The 19597-nt window shown below is 47.7% G+C and overlaps 1 protein-coding gene across 1 annotated transcript in view; it reads right to left on the reverse strand.

Annotated features, from left to right (window-relative positions):
- The window catches only part of Abhd2 (abhydrolase domain containing 2, acylglycerol lipase), a 57623-nt gene extending 40367 nt beyond the window's left edge, over positions 1-17256 (reverse strand). The window contains exon 1 of the mRNA XM_032893386.1: positions 17026-17256. Coding sequence (XP_032749277.1) covers positions 17026-17219 — 194 coding nt within the window. The 5' untranslated portion in view covers positions 17220-17256. The remainder of the gene's footprint in view (positions 1-17025) is intronic.
- Between the last annotated feature and the right edge of the window lie 2341 nt (positions 17257-19597).

A 19597-nucleotide genomic window follows, 5' to 3' on the forward strand; every position in this document is an offset into this window, starting at 1 on the left:
TGGGCTCTACAAAGCCCACAGAGAAAGCGAGGTACAGTGCCTACCCTGTGGGGCCTGAGACGGAGCTCGGCACTCAAGGAGTGCCAAGAAGCTGCTGTCATAGAGAAAGAACGGTGGGCACTAGGGTCCCAGAGGCAGGCATGACGGCATGTAGCCTTGTAGCGTGTGGCCTTGTGGGTAAGGAGTCACCAGTTCAAGATGGAGTCTGGAGTCAGGACACCTGAGCATCCTGCCACAGCCTGGACAAAGCATGCTCAGCATTTAGGCTTCCCCACAATTATGAACGGCGATATCGTCCAGTTTTATAGATGGGGAGGGAGTACGGGCAGGTGACTTAAGCTACAGCTCTTCCTGTTACTTTACACCTTTAAGACTCACTAACCCCACCCCCACCCCCAACTGGAAGTTAAATTAGCAACAAGCCATTAATCAACTGTCAAGATGCATTTTGAAACCATGTGTCTCCAAAGTGCTAATTGAGTTTGCTGGGGCTCTCTTTGGTGTTTGCCCGTGCAGTCAACAGAAAGTCATTTCTTTGGTCTCATGTTTTCTACACTAAAATTGTCTTTTGAATGGCAGTGTAGTTGGCATGGTAATTATTTCAATATTCACATTTGGTGATATTTGAAATGAGGGCAGAATGTTAATAAAATCATACTGGATCTCTCTCCAAAGATAATGAGACCTCAGAAAGTAATGGGAGAGACAGACAGAGGCACTTCCAGAAAAGTGGCAGGTGTCTGCTTTGGGGAAGCACTATTTTATTGCTGGCTGGGGTGGGGCACACAGTAACAATGCTTGGTTGAGGTGGCAAAGCTGAACTGTCTGTCTGTCTGTCTGTCTGTCTCTGTGTATGTGGCACACACACACTTAGGGATTTTTACCAGACCAGAGTCTCCCCTTTCTAGTTACCCAAGTCTGAAACCCAGGACTCTGGTTGAATCTAAATCCAGATTCCTTCTCTGGGCTTCTCTTTCCCAGCTTGATCAGGTCAATATTAGGTCTTTAGAGTCACAGACAGGCCGCCAGAAGCCCTTCCTTTTCAGGAGGCCCTGGGGGCACATCTCTCCAGGCCTCCAGGGCAGAGCAGCTGGTATGAGGACACAGTCTGTCCTGAGTTTTAGAACAAAGTCTTGGCCCTCTACCTCTGAGGAGCTTTCCAAACACTCCTCCCCAGGACCTCAGAGTGTGCTCCCAGTGCAGCATGGTTCACACTCATCCCCGGGACCTCAGAGAGTGCTCCCAGTGCAGCATGGCTCACACTCATCCCCGGGACCTCAGAGAGTGCTCCTGGTACAGCATGGCTCACACTTATCTCCAGGACTTCAGAGTGTGATCCCGGTGCAGCATGGCTCCACTTAAGGCAGACCTTGGCAGCTGCTGCTCATTACCCTCTCCCCAGACTTTGCTAAATGTTCTATTCCGGATTTGCTGGATTCAGCACAGGAAAATTCCAACCCAGAAACGATTCCGCCTGAAAAGAGGAGGAGCTAGAGAGGGGAAGATAGACATCATCATCTGTCCTTGCAACTGGCTTCTAAGCCCAGCAAGGGGCCACCGGGCAGAGCTGGCACATCTGTGGATCCCTTGTGTGCCACAGGCAAGCTTTAAAGCAGGAATGTTGGGGAGAACAGACCCACGAACGACAGTTAAACCACTTAAAATGAAACCATCTGCATTTTTCTGCACTAAGTTCAAAGAAAAAAAGCTTTCAAACCCTTGGGATTGTATTCACGTGTTAAATGTATCTGATCCCACAAGATGCATTTCCTGGCTCGCTCCAGAGCCCCACAATCCTGTGTGTCTCTTGGATGTGTCTCTTTGGTTTTTGACCGTTAAGGGTGGCAGCAGAGGGGGTGTTGCTAACAGGCTCCAGGGTTGGACAAAAGGCTTCCATCCCCTAAGGAACCAGGCCTGTGAACGGGAGTCACAGATGCTGGCCTAACCTTGGGCAGAGCCTTGCAGCTCCAGGTACACAGCAGCCCAAGTGCCAAGAACAGGCCCCCAGATTCAGTGTGCTCAGTCTTCACATGGAAAACATCACCACCATGGCAAACCTTTTCACTGAAAAATTATGGATTAAAAACAAAACAAAAGGGGTTGGGGATTTAGCTCAGTGGTAGAGCGCTTGCCTAGCAAGTGCAAGGCCCTGGGTTCGGTCCCCAGCTCTGGAAAAAAACAAAACAAAACAAAAAGTTAACCTGCCTGTCCTGGCCAAACAGGGCACATGCTGACACAGCACACCTTTGCTGTGTCCTCATGTTCTCCGATGACTTCCTTTCTGGAGGACACACACAAAGTGGCATGGCTTAGTCTCTGTGCAATTCAGTGTTGCCTTTGGCTGCTTCCCAGCCCAATACCACGTCTGTGCCAGGCTTTGAAGAGAAGGAAATAGGAAGTGGACAGTCCCATCCCCTCTGCCATTATTCTGAGTTGGGTCAACTGGGACACCTACACGTGAAACTGCTGGGTTATCTACAGACTGCTCTTTTTACCAGCACTTCAATTATAAGATGACTTTGAGATGGGGCTGGAGAGATGGCTCAGCAGCTAAAAGCACTGGCTGCTCTTCCAGATGACCCAGGTTCGATTCCTAGCATGCACTCAGTGGCTCACAATGGAATGTAGCTCCAGTCCCAGTAATCTGGCACCCCATTCTGGCATTTTGGGGTACTGCACATGTAAGGTGCACATACACATACTGATACACAGGCAGACAAGATATTTCTATTTTACACATAAAATAGAAACAAGGGGGGGGAGTTAAAAGATGCTTGCAAGAATTAAATTTTAATAGTTGCCATCAGTACTTGGTGCTGCATGGTGCCTTCCTTCAGTGTACAGAAAAATAAAACCTGAAAGAATGACATGTTAGTTAGACAAAAGACATGCTCTTACAGTATTGAATAAAAAAAATCATGCTTTTGTCAGTAATTATATAGATCATTATTAAGAAGCCATGCAGAACCTGACTCTCTTCTTGCTCCTAGGGAGTTCACATCATGAGACGGAGATTAGGAAGGCAGACTCTGAATACTCTCTAGGGCTCAAGGGGCCTGGGCAAAGGAGTCTGCACTGGAGACATCTGCACCACAAGCGTGCTGTTCCTCACCAAATCATCTGCACACTGAACAGATGCACGAGCAAAACAATAGGATTTTTGTATTTGTATGCTCATTTGAGGAAATGCCCCACCGAGGAGCCAGTAAAATTAGGCAAAAGAAGTGTAACAGAGAGGTCATTCTGGCACTGCCCCCATCCCCACAGGAAAACACAGTTAAACTCCAGCCTACAGACACTGTGGGCTCAGGATCACCGACTGCTCCTAAGTACAGGAAGTCTAGGGGAGAGAAAGACAGTCCTGAATAAATGAGATAAAGGCCGGCTGTTCACTAAACGCTGCTGGGTGAAGGAGGACAGCCACCTAGAACAACATAAGCTGGAGTCGCACCTCACGGCAAGAGGAAATCAGAAGGACCAAGCATTTTAAAGTAAAATAAAACCATGCATGTTCTAAAAGAAATTCAAATTAAAAAAAAATAATCTGCAGCACAGGATTTCTTTCTTAGGAAGGATTACCCTTCTAGGAAAAACAGAAAGTCTACAAGGTGCAAAAGAAGCTATTGAAAAATTTGACTATGCACACATTACAAAATTCTGCATGGCAAATGCCACATGTAAAGTCTAAAGGCAAAGGACAAACCAGGAACAAATATTTGCAACTCCCATGCACAGGCCTAATTTCCCTGATCTATCTGGAGCTCTTGTAAATGATCAGAACTGGCCAATGACCATTAAGGCCTTGGCCGGAGGCTACCAGCAGGAAGGGATGCAGAAAGAAGCTCTTAAATGCATTATTAAAATGCTCCTTCCAAAGAGTACAAATGAAAACCACAGAGAGAGAATATGTTTCACCCGCTCCCTTGGCAAATACAAGACCCAGAGTCCTCAGTGCTCTGTGTTTGGGCATAGCTGGCCTCCTCACATGGTGCTGGTGGGAGGCAGCCACTGGTAAATTTTCCCAGAGAAGTCCCTTTCGACCCCACAAGTCCGTTTCTAGTTTATCTGACACCAGCATGTGTAAATACTAAGTGATGCACTGCAGCACTGGCAAAGCAGAAGAAGGGCAACATTTGTAAGGAGACGATGGGCGAACTGTTTGAGGACTGCTTAGCAGCTAACACAGTCCTAGAGAAAACTCCTTTAAACCTGGGAAGAGAGAATGGAACGAGCTGGGCGTGTGTGTGGCGGGGGGAGGGGCGAGGGATGGGGGCAGGTCTGTGTGGTCCCAGTGCTTGGGAGGCTGAGGCAGGAGGACTGCAGATGCCAGGCCAGTATTGGGACCCTGTTTTGTCTTGTTTTTTTTTTTGGTTTTTTTTTTTTTTTTTTTTTTGTCTTTCTTCCCTTTTTTTTTTTTCCCCGGAGCTGGGGACCGAACCCAGGGCCTTTAGCTCTACCACTGAGCTAAATCCCCAACCCCTTGTCTTGTTTTTAAAGGTGAAAAGATGAACGAAAAAGCCCATGGGAAGCGAGACATACAGAGGAGACTGAGAGAACAGTCGCTGCTCTCAGTGCAGGGTGAGTCGCCAATCGGAGGTGGAAAAGCTGCAGCTGGGGCTTTCAGTGCAGTTGAAAGAGGCCACTGTGGAGGATGGCTGCCGCTCAGCCCTCTCCCAAAGCAGAGGAAAACACTGCCACCAATGGCCAACAACTCTGCCTTTCTTTCTCAACTGTTCTAGGCTCTTGACACTGGCTTTTCCCTCTAGTGCCCAGGCTATTCCAGTGTCCACAGATACCGTTCCTTCTAGAGTCAAGGTCCATGCTTCCCTTCCTCACCACCAGGAGGAATGGGCTCAATGTCCTTTCTGGGAGAGCAGCAATTCATGTCATCTGACCTCCTTTTCTTCCCCTACAGACATGGGACTTGTGGGTGTCATCAGACAGCTGTTGTCACCAGTCCATGCATGTGACCGACCTGGCCAGAAGCTGGCCAGCAAGCAATGGTGGAGATCAGAGCACTGGGATTAGAAGCTCATTAACAAACAAAACCAAGGGGCACAACGGACAAGGGGCAGACTATGTGGCAGGTGCAAACGCTATATAAACAGTGTGAAGTTCATCTTTGAGAATTACAGGAATGGTCAAAGACCAGCCACGGCGCTGGGAAACAGGGGCATGAGGGCCTGTGAGGTCGCAGCAGGGCAGTCACCTTTCTTAGCCTGGATGCTGGCTGGAGGCACAGGACAAATCTGGATAGGTGAAATGCATGGCTGGAAGACAAAGCCAGTTATTGCAAGAGTACTGTTTACACTGGTTCCTGTCCTCACTGACCCCCGTGCATGCTCCAATACCTTCCTGTCTATCTGAAGCAGAGCTAGCCTGCAGATCACTCAAAGCCCTTCATCCAAGACGCCATGGTACCGAGGTCCCTCCTCCCCCTTGAATCCTTTATCCCTGGCCTGAAATTACTCATGCTGATAGTTTGTGTTCCTTCCAAAATCTACGAACATCAGCATGAATTGATTCTGTGCAAAGGAACAGCTGTGTGGAACACAGACTCCCTAAGACGGTCTTTGTTCTCAAATCTCTGAAAAAAAGAGTGGCTCAATCCCAGCTGCTCCGGAGCCTGGGGCAGGAGGATTGCCCCAAGTTCAAGGGCAGTTTGTGCCACATAGTGAGTCCTAGGGCAGTCTGGGCTCCATAGTGAAACACTGTTTCAAACAGAAGAAAAAGAATACAGTTGGAGATGAAAAAGACACATTCAGAGAGGTATTGTTACATCCTTCCCTTAGAGAAGGGCCAGAGATAAGAGCAGTAGCAGGGAGCAGGGGAAAGAAGAGTCAGATATAGAGGAAGTGGGAGTGGGGGTGACGAAAGAGAGCGCAGAGGCTATAGAGGCTATCATCCCAGGGGATGATCCAGGGAAGCAGGGGATGCAGGGAATGCAGGGGATGCAGGGGATGCAGGGCAAGCAGGGGATGCAGGGGATGCAGGGCAAGCAGGGGAAGCAGGGGATGCAGGGGATGCAGGGGAAGCAGGGGATGCAGGGAATGCAGGGAATGCAGGGGATTCAGGGGATGCAGGGACCTCTGATGGACTGTGAAGGTAGATCTAAGGAACATCCTCAGTGAATTATGTAACAGAGGTGTGTAGGTGGAGTGGACAGATCATAAGAGTAGATTACCGGATAGATACCAAGGAAGGAAAAGCCCACACTATTATGGCCTGATAATTTCAAATAAAAACAAAATAAAGACTTGGGGCTACCAAAATGGCTCAGGAGGTAAAGGTGCTTGCTGCCAAGCCTGGCAGCCCGAGTTCAATCCCTGGAACTGACACGGTGGAATAAGAGAGCTGATTTCTGTAAGTTGTCTTCTGACCTTTACAAGAGTGCTATGGTATGTGTGCACTTGCATGTGTGCATACATGTATACATACACGCGTGCATACACACACACACAAACTCAATGAACATATAAATAAAAGGCTTACTAGAAGTCTTTCATTTCATATAGTATGAAATCATCGAGCAAATTTGTATGATTCAACTGAGCACAGTAGTCCAGGGGCCTGCTGGAACGTCATTTTAGTGTTGCTTGTCACAGGAAGTCAAGGTGGTTAGGAAATCTCTTCCTTCCTGGGGAGCCATAGATGGTTCCCCATCAGCCACGACCTTGGGAGAGGTTCCCCAAATGTTTCAGATCACGACCTTTCAGAATGGGTATCCCCAGGAGTTAAGTAGCCAGAGCCCTTCGCCAGGGTGGAGAGTGAGGGTGTTTCACAAGCCTGACTCTCCCATCTCCATGACTTAATTGTGACACAGCAGGGTGCCACCATAGGTAACTGAAGAGCTCTGAGGAGACTCAGTGGCCACAACAACAACAACAAACAAACAAACAAACAAACAAGAACAAAACCTTCTTAACCCAGCAGTAACCTGTCCCTAGGTATACCTCATCCAAACCTGGAGAGTATAAATGCTCTACGTGAGTAGAAACTTGACAGAGTTTAGAGGAGGGACGGATTTCCCTGCAAACCATAGAGAACAGATCCCCTGAGTGGTTACTACACCACCTTTAGATTTCAAAGCCATCCCTGCCCCAAGGCTCTGTGTACAGGAAAGCGGTTTCCATCGCAGAAGACACGGGGGTCCATGCCGGCCACTTCATTCTCTGTGGCTTCAAAATGCAAACACTGAAGGGAGCACGCTCAGCCTCATCATCACCGATGACATGCTGGCAGGAGATATGGAAATCATACTTATTTACCCTCTAGGACATGTTATCAGAGTTGATGTCTGTCTTGCTTATACGCAGTTTGTGGTATGAAGTAGAGTACCCACTGTAGCGAGGAGAGAGACGCTGAGAACAGACGGAGATAAAAATTGGTAACTACTAAATTCATGGCATCAATCGAACACAAGTCGCTGGTGGAAGAGGTCTATGTTTAGCAATTTAGGGCTTCCTAGAAAGCTGGCCTGTGTCTGCTTCTGGATACCAGAGCAATTTTCAGGCAAATGCATATTGAAAAGGACCAGAAAAGTAGATGTGGTCCTAGGCAAGACTTGTAAATGAAGCTTAAAGAAAGCACTGTAAATAAAGGAGAGTTAAGGACGACCAGGAATCCAAGATAGAGGCTAGCACTTGGGAAGACTGGGAGAGAAGGGTAACCTAGCAATGGAACCTACAGCAGGAGCAGGACCCTCCGGCCCATCCTGGCATTGGGTTTGACAGAGTAAAGGCATCCACTGTAGCAGATGTTTCTTTTGATTTCCCCCCTTTTGAGGCAGGAGCTCATGTGGCTGTGGCTGACCCTGAGCTCCTGATCCTCTTGCCTCTACCTCCCAAGTGCACATTCAGGTATGAGGAGTCCTGACATACATACTCAGGCTTGATGAACAGGGTATCAGGAGGAGGGATTAAGTAGGAGAGGGATGCATTTGGAAAGCTGGCATTGGTTGCTTTGGCATGAATGACATGGCCCCTATTTAAATAAAATGGAGGGACCAATTCTGAGTTCTGAACCTTTTTATATATTTTGTGCTTCAGCAATTTCTGAAAGGAGGAATAGAATCTTTACAAGAAGCTATGATCTGGATCTCAGGTAGAGAACACAGGTGAATTCTGCAGCAGGCTCCTTCATTGACTCAAGCAAGGTAAGATGCTTCAAGGATAGTGGTGCTCTCCTTCCTGTCATGGCCAGCCTGTTCCTGGGGTAAATATCTACATTAGGGTACACATAGAGAAGGAGGATGAATATCCAAGAGTAAAATATGAGCTAGTTACTGGCAAAGTAATTATCAACTTCAAATGCATACTCACTCACTCACTCACTCACTCACTCACTCAGAAAACAAACAGCCTCGCTATATGGCAGACGCAGACGGTGAGAAATGGTGTGGTCAACACATCCTGCTTGTCTGAGACTCCCTCAGTATTAGCATAGGAAGTCCCATGTCACTGGGCATTCTGGTGCACACCTTTAGTCCCAGCACTAAGGAACCAGAGGCAGGTAGATCTCTGTGAGGTCAAGACGAGCCTGGTCTACATAGTAAGTTCTAGGCCAACCAAAGCTACATAGTGTGAGTCTATCTCAAATAAAAGGCCCATGTCTGCTATACACCTGCCAACCCTGGGCAAGCTAGGACATCTGGTTGGCCTTGTAACAATGGCCTATATGCCAGGGTCAATTTGTTTGTTTGTTTGTTTTGTTTGCCTTGACAGTATGGTTGTGATAACAATTCTTTGAACTGCGAGTAGAAGCAATGTTCAGGTGAAGCAGCCTCAACTAAGGCTGCCCATCAGCATTCAATGCCAAGAAAGACGGCTTGAGTGTCTCATCTTCAAGTTTTCTAGGTACAATGCTCTGAAGGGCTAAGTAATAAGCACATCGGGACGCCGAAGAGCCTCTTAGAGCATCTATGGAAATATTTGTACAGCTCTTAGAATGGATAAAATCAGGTCAACGAAATAAAGACTCCTGGCAATTAGTTTATCCCCTGAAAAGGACAAAGCTTTAGTGTTCAGTAGAGGATGGAAGGATTTAAATCTGATCTGGAATGTGGGTGAACAAGAGGGAACTAAGTGGAATTTAAGCCCAAGATAATGAAATTCTTTCCAGCTTTAACACCCCATAAATGAGTTATGCTGGTGGCAGAACTTTACCTAGGAGTAACTAGCCCAGGGTTTACAGGCTGGCATAGGGGTGGCAGGCTAGTCCAGGGGTAGCAGGCTGGCACAGGGGACGGCAGGCTAGCCCTGGCTTTGGCACTGGCAATGCAAAGAAAGGGTCTTATAAAACAGGCAGGAGGAAAACTGCAAGAGAGTAGAGTCCTCCATTCTTTTGATAGAGACAAGAACTTCATGTGCTCTATCAGGAACATCTGAATCAGTGTGTGTGTGCAGGGCTCTGGTAAGGTATTTCTAGTTATTTAAAAGTTCCTTGGCACACTAGGGCAAAAATGCCTTTATCTTGCATATTTCTATCAAACACAGTAAATATATAATATAGAACTAGGGTTTTTTTTGTGGTGGGTAAAGGAAAAGAGCTGTTTTCTTTTAGGAGGAGATGTAAATGACAATACAGAAAGGGGGTTGAGGGCTCGAGGGTGCTGGAGTGGTAAACACCCGCTGTTCTTCCATAGGTCCAGTTCCCAGCACCATCCCCGAGGAGGCTTTCAGGCGCCTGTAACTTCAGCTCTAACGGCTCTGGTGGCCTCTTTTGGCCTCTGTTGGGTACTTGTACATGACCACCATACCTTCACGTAGACAGACAGACAGACAGACACAGATAATGAAATCTCCACTAAGAATCAATATTGTTTGAGAGAAAAATGAAAAGCAGTTTTTCTCTGCCTCATCAGGAATATTGATGAAGAGAGTGTGTAGGAGGAGAGTAGCCACAGTCCTAGTGACAATGAAATCAATTTTCAAAAGTGCCTCTACAAAATGTCTACAATGTAAACATCTTTACTGACTTAAGAGCCCCCCACCCCCTATCCCCAGCCAACAGCTAAGTCCGAAGAAGGAGATCCTCTAATGTTTAGAGTCAGCAACGAGATGACCATGGCAAGGAACTAAAACCACAGGCTAACTAGGGCTGAGAATGATTCAGTGGGAGCCTGGCTGCTCAGGGCCTGAGCTCTGCTGAGGGAGAGCAATGGGGAAAACCAGTGGTGACCCAAGGTGATCTCCTGAAGAACCACCAGGCCTCGGCTGTCGGCTTGTGACTGTGATGTGGCTTCCCCGAAGCAGTGTTCCGAGAGGACATGAGGGTGCAGGACAGCCAACTGTTGTGCTTGGCATGGTGTTAGAATGGGTGTGAACATCACGTCAAGTTTTGGGCATTTCTCAAACCCACTGTGAATAATAACACTCAGTTCTAGGTAGCACAGGTGACAGCTGGTGGCAGGAGAAAGCCATTCTATTTTTGTCTCTGAGGAAGCCATACACATGGCTAGGACTTGGTCACATTGCCTTCCCTTACTAGATCTGAAAGGGGAACCTCGCTGTCTCTTACATCCAGTGGAGAGAGCAGCTCTATTGCACGCTTGTCTGTCTGTCTGGCATGCTTCCCCTAAATCCCTTCATCTTCAGCTAGAACACGCACGCACAGACATGCCCGCCAGTAAGTGAGAAGGCACAGCCTGGCTTCCCACAGGGAAAGGTACACATTGTAACAATAAGTGCCACCTGCTGCCCCTGTTCACTTTCCAACAGCACCTGCCAGCAGAGACCAGCCAGGGCCCCAGGGAGAGCCTGGGAACAATTAGGCATCTGGGGTTTCCCCGACTAATTTAAGACCAGAGAACTCATTTAACAAAACACATCTTCCAGAGACAGGTCAGGGCGTTCTTGACAAACAGCTTTGTCAGTGCTAAAGGGACAACTGACCCCACCGGGGGTCGCTGAACCGACTGGAGCTAATGAAGTTTGTTGGCTTCTCTTGGCTAACACAGATGGCATTTGCCAAAATCTAAACATCTCTCACCTACACTTGCTTATGGGTAAAATGAAAGACAGAATGAACCAGACTTAAGGCTGAGAAACCCCAGGAGTCCGGCTCTGTCTTGTCAGGCATGTAGCACTCTATCTGGGGTGCATAGCCTCCAGCAGAGAGATGAAGGCTCTGCAAATTCTCACAAAGCAGATGAGAGGCACCCAATGGAGACAGAAGCTGTCTGCTGGACAGGGGAAGGGCTCATTCTGGCTAAAAAGGGAGTGGGTAAGATAAGAACGGGCTTTCTTTTTTGGACTCTGATACAGTTTATGATTTTGTTATAAGAGTTATTTTGGTTTATTTAGTTATAAATAGTTATAATAATAGTTATTTAGTTAATATATTATATAGTTATAATATATAATAGGGAGGCGACTCAGTGGGTAAAGAGCCTGTCGTACAAGCCTAAGGACTTCAGTTTGGATTCCCTACATCCACATAAAAGCCAAATCATGGAAGCGGCCATAACCCATTAGGGGTAGGGGTGGGGTTGGGGTTGGGGTGGGGCATGCAGTGAGGGACCAGGACCAGTTGATTCTAGTGATTGTTGGTCAAGCAGCCTAGCTAAATTGATAAAACTCCAGATTCAGCAAGACATCAGTCTCAAAAAATAAAGGTGGAGAGTGACCAAGGAAGACACTGGATATTGACATTTGGCCTCCATATGCACAGAGAAGCAAGAGTATAAGCACGTTCGTGCGCACACACGTGCACACACACACACACATACACACACACAGACACACACACACCCACAGACACACACACAGACACACAGACACACACACACCCACAGACACACACACCTTTCACACACACTCATCCCAAGATGGTGGATGACAGTCTTGTGGGCAGGCCCTTCCTGGGCTACGAGAGTGTTGCGAGAGTGTTGTGAGAGATGAGGATGGACAAGTAAGTTTGGGCTTGAGTGATGACCGGCTTGAGGAAGCCAACCCGAGTACTATTATGACAACTGGGTGGGTCAGAGGCAGGGAGGCAATGTGGGACACTCTCATAAAAGCTCAAGGGAGTGGTGCTTATAAGCCGAACACGAGGGTACTGCGCTGTAGACTCAGGGTCTGTATACTTTACTACATGCAAACGGTTACCCCTAAAGTACTAAAAGGAGAAACAGTGTCTGCTTGCTCCACAGCAGGGGTCAGAGAGGACAGACAGACAGATGAAGCCTCCTCCTCCCCCTGCTTAGCATATTTCCTTGTGCTACATTCTCCCCAGCCCACTAAAATAACTCATAACAAAATCTTAAACTGCACCAGAGTCTAAGAAACTTTGCCTAGCTTCCCTATTCCCCTTGGACACAGGGCTGTCCTCTGTCTCCGGCATATTCTGTTTTCTGGGGACTGAGAGCAGGGGTGCCAGGACCACAGGAGGTTCATGCTAAGGAGTGAGAGAGAGAGGAGGTCTGCCTGGTCCCTGGGAGTAGAAGGAAGTACGCTGAGAGGGGCTACACTTTGTCTGGGGTCCCTGGACCGAGGCTTGAACCCTAGTTTACATTTCTTTATATCCTTATAATCTGAGCACTTGGAAGGATGGTGCGAGATAGTGAACACGGGGGTACACGTTAGGTTCAAGGCCAGCGTGAGCTGGTAGTATCAGACCCAGGCTCATAAACCAAGGATTTAGCTTAATGATAGACAAGAAAACTTACCCACAAGCCAGAGGGTAGGTAACAGCATGGCAGTGCCACAGTTTAAACAAGTTACCATTTGGGACCACGATGTATGTCTCTGGCTCAGTGGTAAAGGACTTGCCTAGCACATAGAGGTCAATTCCACCGCAACATGCCCGCGCACGTGCGCGCACACACACACATGTGCACACACACACACACACACACACACACACACACACACACACACACACTGTGGGTGGGCGAGGAAGGGAGAAACAGATGGACAGACTGACAGAGAAATTATATCATCCTGATTTAGTTGAGGGCAAATATACACAAGAGCCCAGAGACGCTCATTCAAACAGCAATTAGATTAGAAGAATTATGGATGTTTTTGTGTGCTTTGTTCTCTGAATTTTTTATTCTGAGGAAAATGGAGATCTCCATCACCCTCCAGAGTCTTCTCATTGCTCCTCACTGAGCTTTGGCCTGCTTGTTTCACTAAAAGCAAACACTACTTGAATTGCTAGGTAAATATTGACCACACGTTGCTAAGTGAATAGGAGATGCATCATCCCGGCTAGCAGCCCTCCTCCAAACATCACAGGAGCCTCTGTGATGTACCTTCAGGTCAATTATTTAAATCAGACTTAGAAGCTGACTCTAATGCTAAGAGGAGGAGAAACCCTCTGACTCTTTACTTTGAATGCCCGCCTTTCATCTGCTCCTTGCCTATCTGGGTAAGAGGCTCTGTTTGGATGTGCGGGATAGTCCTAAGCAGCTGCCAGAGTCGGCTACTGGGCGATGCTGGCACTGTGAACGAGCTACCTGCACCTTCCAGCAGAGGCGACTGTTTGTGGAGCCTGGGGATGGCTTCCTCCTATGAAAAAAATCTTCAAAGTCCCAGGAGAAGTTTTTTACCCACAATAGCCATTTCCTACCCACCCTCGGCTTCAAACACAAGTGAAGCCATTCCGGAAATGTGCCTCAGGGAAAGATCATCAGAGGATGGCAGCTTCCACCAGAAAGATTAGAAATAGACACGCAGGAACTGAAGGCCACTGGTGGGGGGACTCTGCTAACAACCCCAACCCTCCCCTGGGCTAGCCTCCTGCTGTTCTGCTCTCCCCTTTACCCTGAGAACACTCCTTCTCCACTTCTCCCCAGGGACAAGAAGGGACCCACTCTCAACTGTTAGCCTGGCTTAGTCTCATGCCCAGCTTCCCAGTCCTTAAAGATGACAGGAAAAATGAGTTTGTCCTCCATGTCATTGAGAGGGTCTGATGGCAGGACACATCTGAGAGGTGCTGAATGCCACACATGGACAAATCTGTGTGAGATCAGTTGGCTAAAATGGCATGAACACAGACCAGAATGCAATCAGAAGGAAGACACTGGTTAAAAAACAAAACAAAACAACAACAACAAAAACCCAAAACCTAAGGGGAACTGAATTCCTTGGTCCCAAATCATTTGTCACATTCAAGTTAGAGGGAGTTTGTGTGTTCAGAATTACACTCCTTAAACAATGTTCCAACCTACTCTGGAAGGGGATGCTTCTGTAACCAAGAGAAAGGTCTTGGACGTAGGTGCTTCCTGGAGAACTTGTCTTTCCCGTCTACCTTTTCAAGTCAAGGCTAACTCCTAGACAAATATCGGCCCTGCCTTTAACCTAGGCATCCTGCACCCTCCTAAAGCAGTCTGTGCTGGCAGACGGTCTGGACACTGGTCAGTAATAGGGAGCTCTGTGCTGATGCCATGAGCTCAGGCTGATGCCCCGTAAGAACAGACCAGGGCCCCTTCTACCACACCAGGAGGCAATCCCTCAACAGCTGTCCCAAGGTCAACACCACAGGCTCCTGCAGTCCCAAGGTCAACACCGCAGGCTCCTGCAGGGATGTGAACCAGGAAATGAAGGAAGTCAAGGGAGATGGAAGGACCTCAATCGCTTGGGTTAATTTTAAAAGAAAAGTAAGATAAGGAGGTAAGACCTGTCAGAAGCAGCTTTATTTATGCCTTGCACAAACAGGACAAAATCAATCCTTGGTAGTATCTTTCTGGAGCCTGAGCAAGGAAGGGCAAAGCTCCCATGGCTCTTCCCGCTAATCTAACCATTCCCAACCTGTGGTCACAACCCCTTTGGTAAGCCTCAATCTCTAAAAATATTTACACTATGATTCGTAACAGTAGCAAAATCACAGTTTTGAAGTACAAATGAAATAATTTTATGGTTGGGGTCACCACAACATGGTGAACTGTATCAAAGGCCCACAGCACTGGAAAGGTTGAGAGCCACGGGTCTAACTCCTCAGGCATCAGTGCTGAGCACAAACACATATTTGTACTCATATAAATTGATAGGGTTTTAAATACTTTGGTGTTATGGTTTTGAAAGAGAAGAGACTCCCCCTCCCAGACTCATTTATTTAGACAGTCGGGAGTGGTGCTCTTCTGGCTGGGTGTGGAACCTTCTGGACATGAGGTCTAGATAGCAGACATAGGGCTGCTGGGGCAGTCTGGGTCCTGGCTCTGGCTTCCTGACTGCAGACACCAGGCACCTCAAACTACTGCTCCAGCCTTAAGCTGTTCCCACCCCCAGGGCCGTCCTCACCAGGATGGACTGGACCCTCTCAACTGTAGGGCCAAGTAAACTCCTTCCCTAAGTTCCTTCCAGTCAAGTATTGGTGATCAGAAATTTAACTAATAAATTTGGCCGGACTGCCTGCCTGCCTGCCTGCCTGCCTGCCTGCCTTCCTTCCTTCCTTCCTTCCTTCCTTCCTTCCTTCCTTCCTTCCTTCCTTCCCCACCTCACCCCTTAAGACAAGAGTTTCTCTGTGTAGCCCTGGCTGTCCTTGGAACTTACTCTGTAGACCAGGCTGACCTTGGGGATCAAAGGCATGGGCCACTACCTGCCAGCATAAATTTGGTTTTCAAAAGCTCTCCACAAATGAGATGATTGAGGCGCTGTGTCTGAAAGTATGTGTAAATGTCACCAGCTAGTCTAAACTAGTGAGTTACTCAAATGAAACCTAGGAGAAAGATTCAAAGCACATGAAATGTTGGACAATTTTCAGAACACAGTTCCTGTGCATTCCCTTTACAGAGTAGACTTCAACCGCAAAGATCGTGTAATAAGAACACCATATCCTTAGTGATGGTACCTGGTGTGATGGACAGGGTAGTTTTAAACACAAATAGGATGACATTTATGTTATGCACACCTCTGAATGACTATTAAGCAGCATCCCTCTAGATCTAAAGCCACACCATCATAACCATGGCTATAAGACCCTGTGCTGGACCACCCCTAACACCCAAGGACCACGTGGAAGGTCCTCTGCCTTGGCTACTGGCCTCTGAAAAATTAACCAAATGACCGGAATGAACAAATCAAACACTCGACTCTCAGACCCCTCTTCTGCTCTGTCTGCTCTAGGAGACAATCATGTGCTCAAAGTCACTGACTTCCCAAAAGAGAGTGGACCGGGAGGTTTCTGCTCTTCCCAACCAAGTGCTAGAGACTTGCTAGACACATGCTCGGGAGACAGTTTAAGGAGGACACCTCCCTGCACAGTCATAGCCCTTGGGGCTCAGTGGGGTGAATGGAGCAAGTTCTGAGACACACAAAGGGATACCGGGAGTTGATCGACTAAAAAGAGGGCATGGAATGCTTCCCAAAGGAAGACCCAGTTAACCTGAGTGGGTAGGAAATTTAACACTGCCTCTCCTGGAGACAGGCTATGAGTCCTGATGGATCGATCACAGTTTTTCTACGTCTCCTGCTTTCTCCTCTCAGAGGCATGCCACCCGCCTCCAAAATGCAGGTGTGGCCCACGGATCAGAGGGGGCACCCCCTTCAAATGTGTTCTTTTGGTTAGTACTCTAGACACTTTTTAGGGGATAAACAAGACCCCATGACAAAGCCTTTGTGGTTCTCACTAATAGCTCTGGATGAGGATGGCATCTGTCCTCAGAGTGATAAGAGTTAAAATATCCTCCAAGGTTTTGTATCTACCTAAAAATGTCTACTGTTTTCTGCAAAGTCCTTGTCATGGATGATGATGATGATGACACCATGCTGTGAAGAACAGAATGTTTCCAAGCTACAAGGATATGATTCTTTCTTCCACCGTTCATTATTTAAACACTAGCCGGCTACCCAGACTGTTTTTAACACCAAAGTGGCCATTTCTCATCTATGCCTTACAGATACAATATGAGATCCATTTTGTTTGCTTGCTTGCTTGCTCGTTCTGCACTGCTGAGACTAGAACCATGGATGCCAAGCGACCCCTCCCCCCCTCAGCGATAACCCTAGGCCGAGAAGGTTCTTTGAATGCCACACAAAGCCACTGTCAAACAGCAGGTGGGGACAGGCAGAGCAGTGAACTCACTCTTTGGTCAGAAGAGGACAGGATTTGAGCAGGAAACGTGAGAGCCCGGAGTCCTGGAAGTAGAGGTCAGGAGGGGCAGTAGGGCTCTTCAGGTTCAAACACCGCACGATGACGTAGAGAACGGCAGCTACGGCAGCCAGCTTCACCCCGTCAAACACGGCGGGGAGCTCGGGGGTCTCCAACATGGCATTCATCTTGATTCTAGGAAGCAAGGGCACAGGCCTGGGTTCACAAACAAGGCTGGGGCACGAAGGGCGGGGCCCATCTCACTGCACAGGCATGACCCACTCTGCAAGGCCCCCCACACACCTACAGACTCCACAGACTCCCACCACCGGCGACCGGCACTTTCGCACAGCCAGTACCCATCACTAGGAAACCGGTCCTAAAGTGCTGACTCAGGAGGTACTATGTTCTTCCTGTAATCCCATGAGCAGTTCAGAACAAACCGGAACATGTGCAATAAGAGAGTCTTTTTGAGAGTGGGGGAAAGCAAGGAAGTTAGGGAGGGCTGGGTGTAGTGCTCTGATGCCTCTGAACAAGCCACTTAAGTCCCTGTAGACTTAATGGCACCTGGAGCACCAGGTGTGTTAAGTGTTGTTTCCAGCCTTGGACAGCCACGTGGGACCATGGGGGCCATCAGTAAAGCTGTACTGCGTGCTGGGCCCACATCTCTATTTTCGGAGTGGGGCGAGAGAAAGCTGCCTTGGCCGCACTCATCCGTTTGTTCCACGGAGTCCAAGGCTCTGAGGTTCCTCTCAGCCTTGGCTCGGGTCATAGCAGCCCTGGCTCCCAAGGCTTTGAGGCAATGTGAAATGGAGCTAATCAATTAAAACAACCTTTTATCTTCCTTCCAGGAGGTACCAGAATGCAGCTATCGGTCAGAAATTGGGCCAAGGACAGACCAAATTCAACCACTGGGCCAACATTTTACAGAAAATATATACATATATCTAATTTCCCTCAAACTGTCTTCATATTTCACATTTTGAGGTAAGCATTCTCTTGTATACAAAGCATTCACTTCAGACACATAAAACCAAACATCATCAACATTATCTAGTATTTTCTTTGCTGCTCTACACAACAGCAGAACATCAGCGGTGGCCTTAAGAATTAGGCTAACTAGCCAGGCATGGTGATATGCCTGGATCAGGAGTTCGAGGCCACACTGAGGCATATGATGCCCTCCCTGTCTCACAGTGAAATGGGGGAAGGTGAGCACAAAACTAACAAAAAGAGAAAATGCAATTCTCATAGCTCCAGTAACTATGGTAACTGCTTTCTCTGGAATGATTTCAAGTAGCCGCTGCTAAAAGCAGTTACGAGAACCCTGGTAGCCAATTACGAAGACAAAATGGGTAGGGTGAAAAAAAAAATCTCCAAAATGTGTATAATAGACTGGAGCCTCCTGAGCCCTAAAGGAACCAGAGGGGCCCTGGAGACTCCTCTGACTGACACAGACACAGGACCAGACACATTTTGGGAAATCTCTGGTAAGGTCTCCAGTTTGGTGAGAAATAGAACAAAGGTCACAGCCTCTTACATGGCCTTCTGTAAACTTCTCAGAGGGCCAGCAAGATAGTTCAGTGGGTAAGGTGCTTGCTGCTAAGTCTGATGACCTGAGTTTGATCCTTCCACGCATGGTGGAAGGAAAAAAAAAATGACCAATACCAGCAAAGTGGCCCCTGGCTCTCACTCATGAGATGCCATGAGCACAGCCACACATAGAAGAAATGCTCTAAACGAGCTTAAAAAGTTAAGTTTGTTCCTCCACGACACCCACATTCAAGGCCAGCTTGGAACACATGAGTCTCTATAATAATAATGATAATGATAATAATAATAGATTTAAAAGACGTCTCTGATCTAATTTGGGTTTCTTTTGGTTTTATTGTTGTTTTGAGGCATGGTCCCTGCTGTCCTAAAACTCCCGTTGTAGTCCAAGATGACTCAGAGATCCACCTGCCTCTGCCTGGGATTAATGGTGTGCGTCACCATGCCCGTCCCTGAAACCGTGTCTTAAAAAAAAAAGGCAGAAGTGAACCCACAGCTTCACTAGCTTTGTGCTGGGGAAATGGAAGAAACCTTAAACTGTTCCTCTGTCCTTGTGGGAGGGAGAACCGAGGCTGGCCATGCTGGTTTTCCCAGTCTCCTTGCTGCTCAAGTCTAGCAACTCATCAAAAGCACCTTCCCTCCCAGCGACCAGGCCTTGTTTGCTTTAATACTTGGGAGTGAGGCAAAGCCAAGATAAGTCTCTGTGGTGCATACCTATGTCGCTGACTCCTCTCACGGAGAAGACCGGCTTTCCTTGAAGAGGTGTACAGGTGGGCCAATCAGATCTGATCTTGTATTCAAAGTAACCTAAAAGCTGAAAAGAATTGGACTTAGGTGAGGTTTTAAAGGAGGAGAAAGAACCCCTTCTTCTTGTGGTTTGGAGACAGGGTCTCCACAGCAGCCCTGACGGGTGTTGAACTCACAACACTCCTCTTACCTGCACCCTCCCAAGCGCTGGCAGTAGGGCATGTGCCGCCATGCCTGGACAAGAATCTATTTTAATGGAAACATAAAA

The sequence above is a fragment of the Rattus rattus genome, chromosome 2 (genome assembly GCF_011064425.1).
Source record: "Rattus rattus isolate New Zealand chromosome 2, Rrattus_CSIRO_v1, whole genome shotgun sequence".
In the NCBI taxonomy this organism is placed as follows: domain Eukaryota; kingdom Metazoa; phylum Chordata; class Mammalia; order Rodentia; family Muridae; genus Rattus; species Rattus rattus.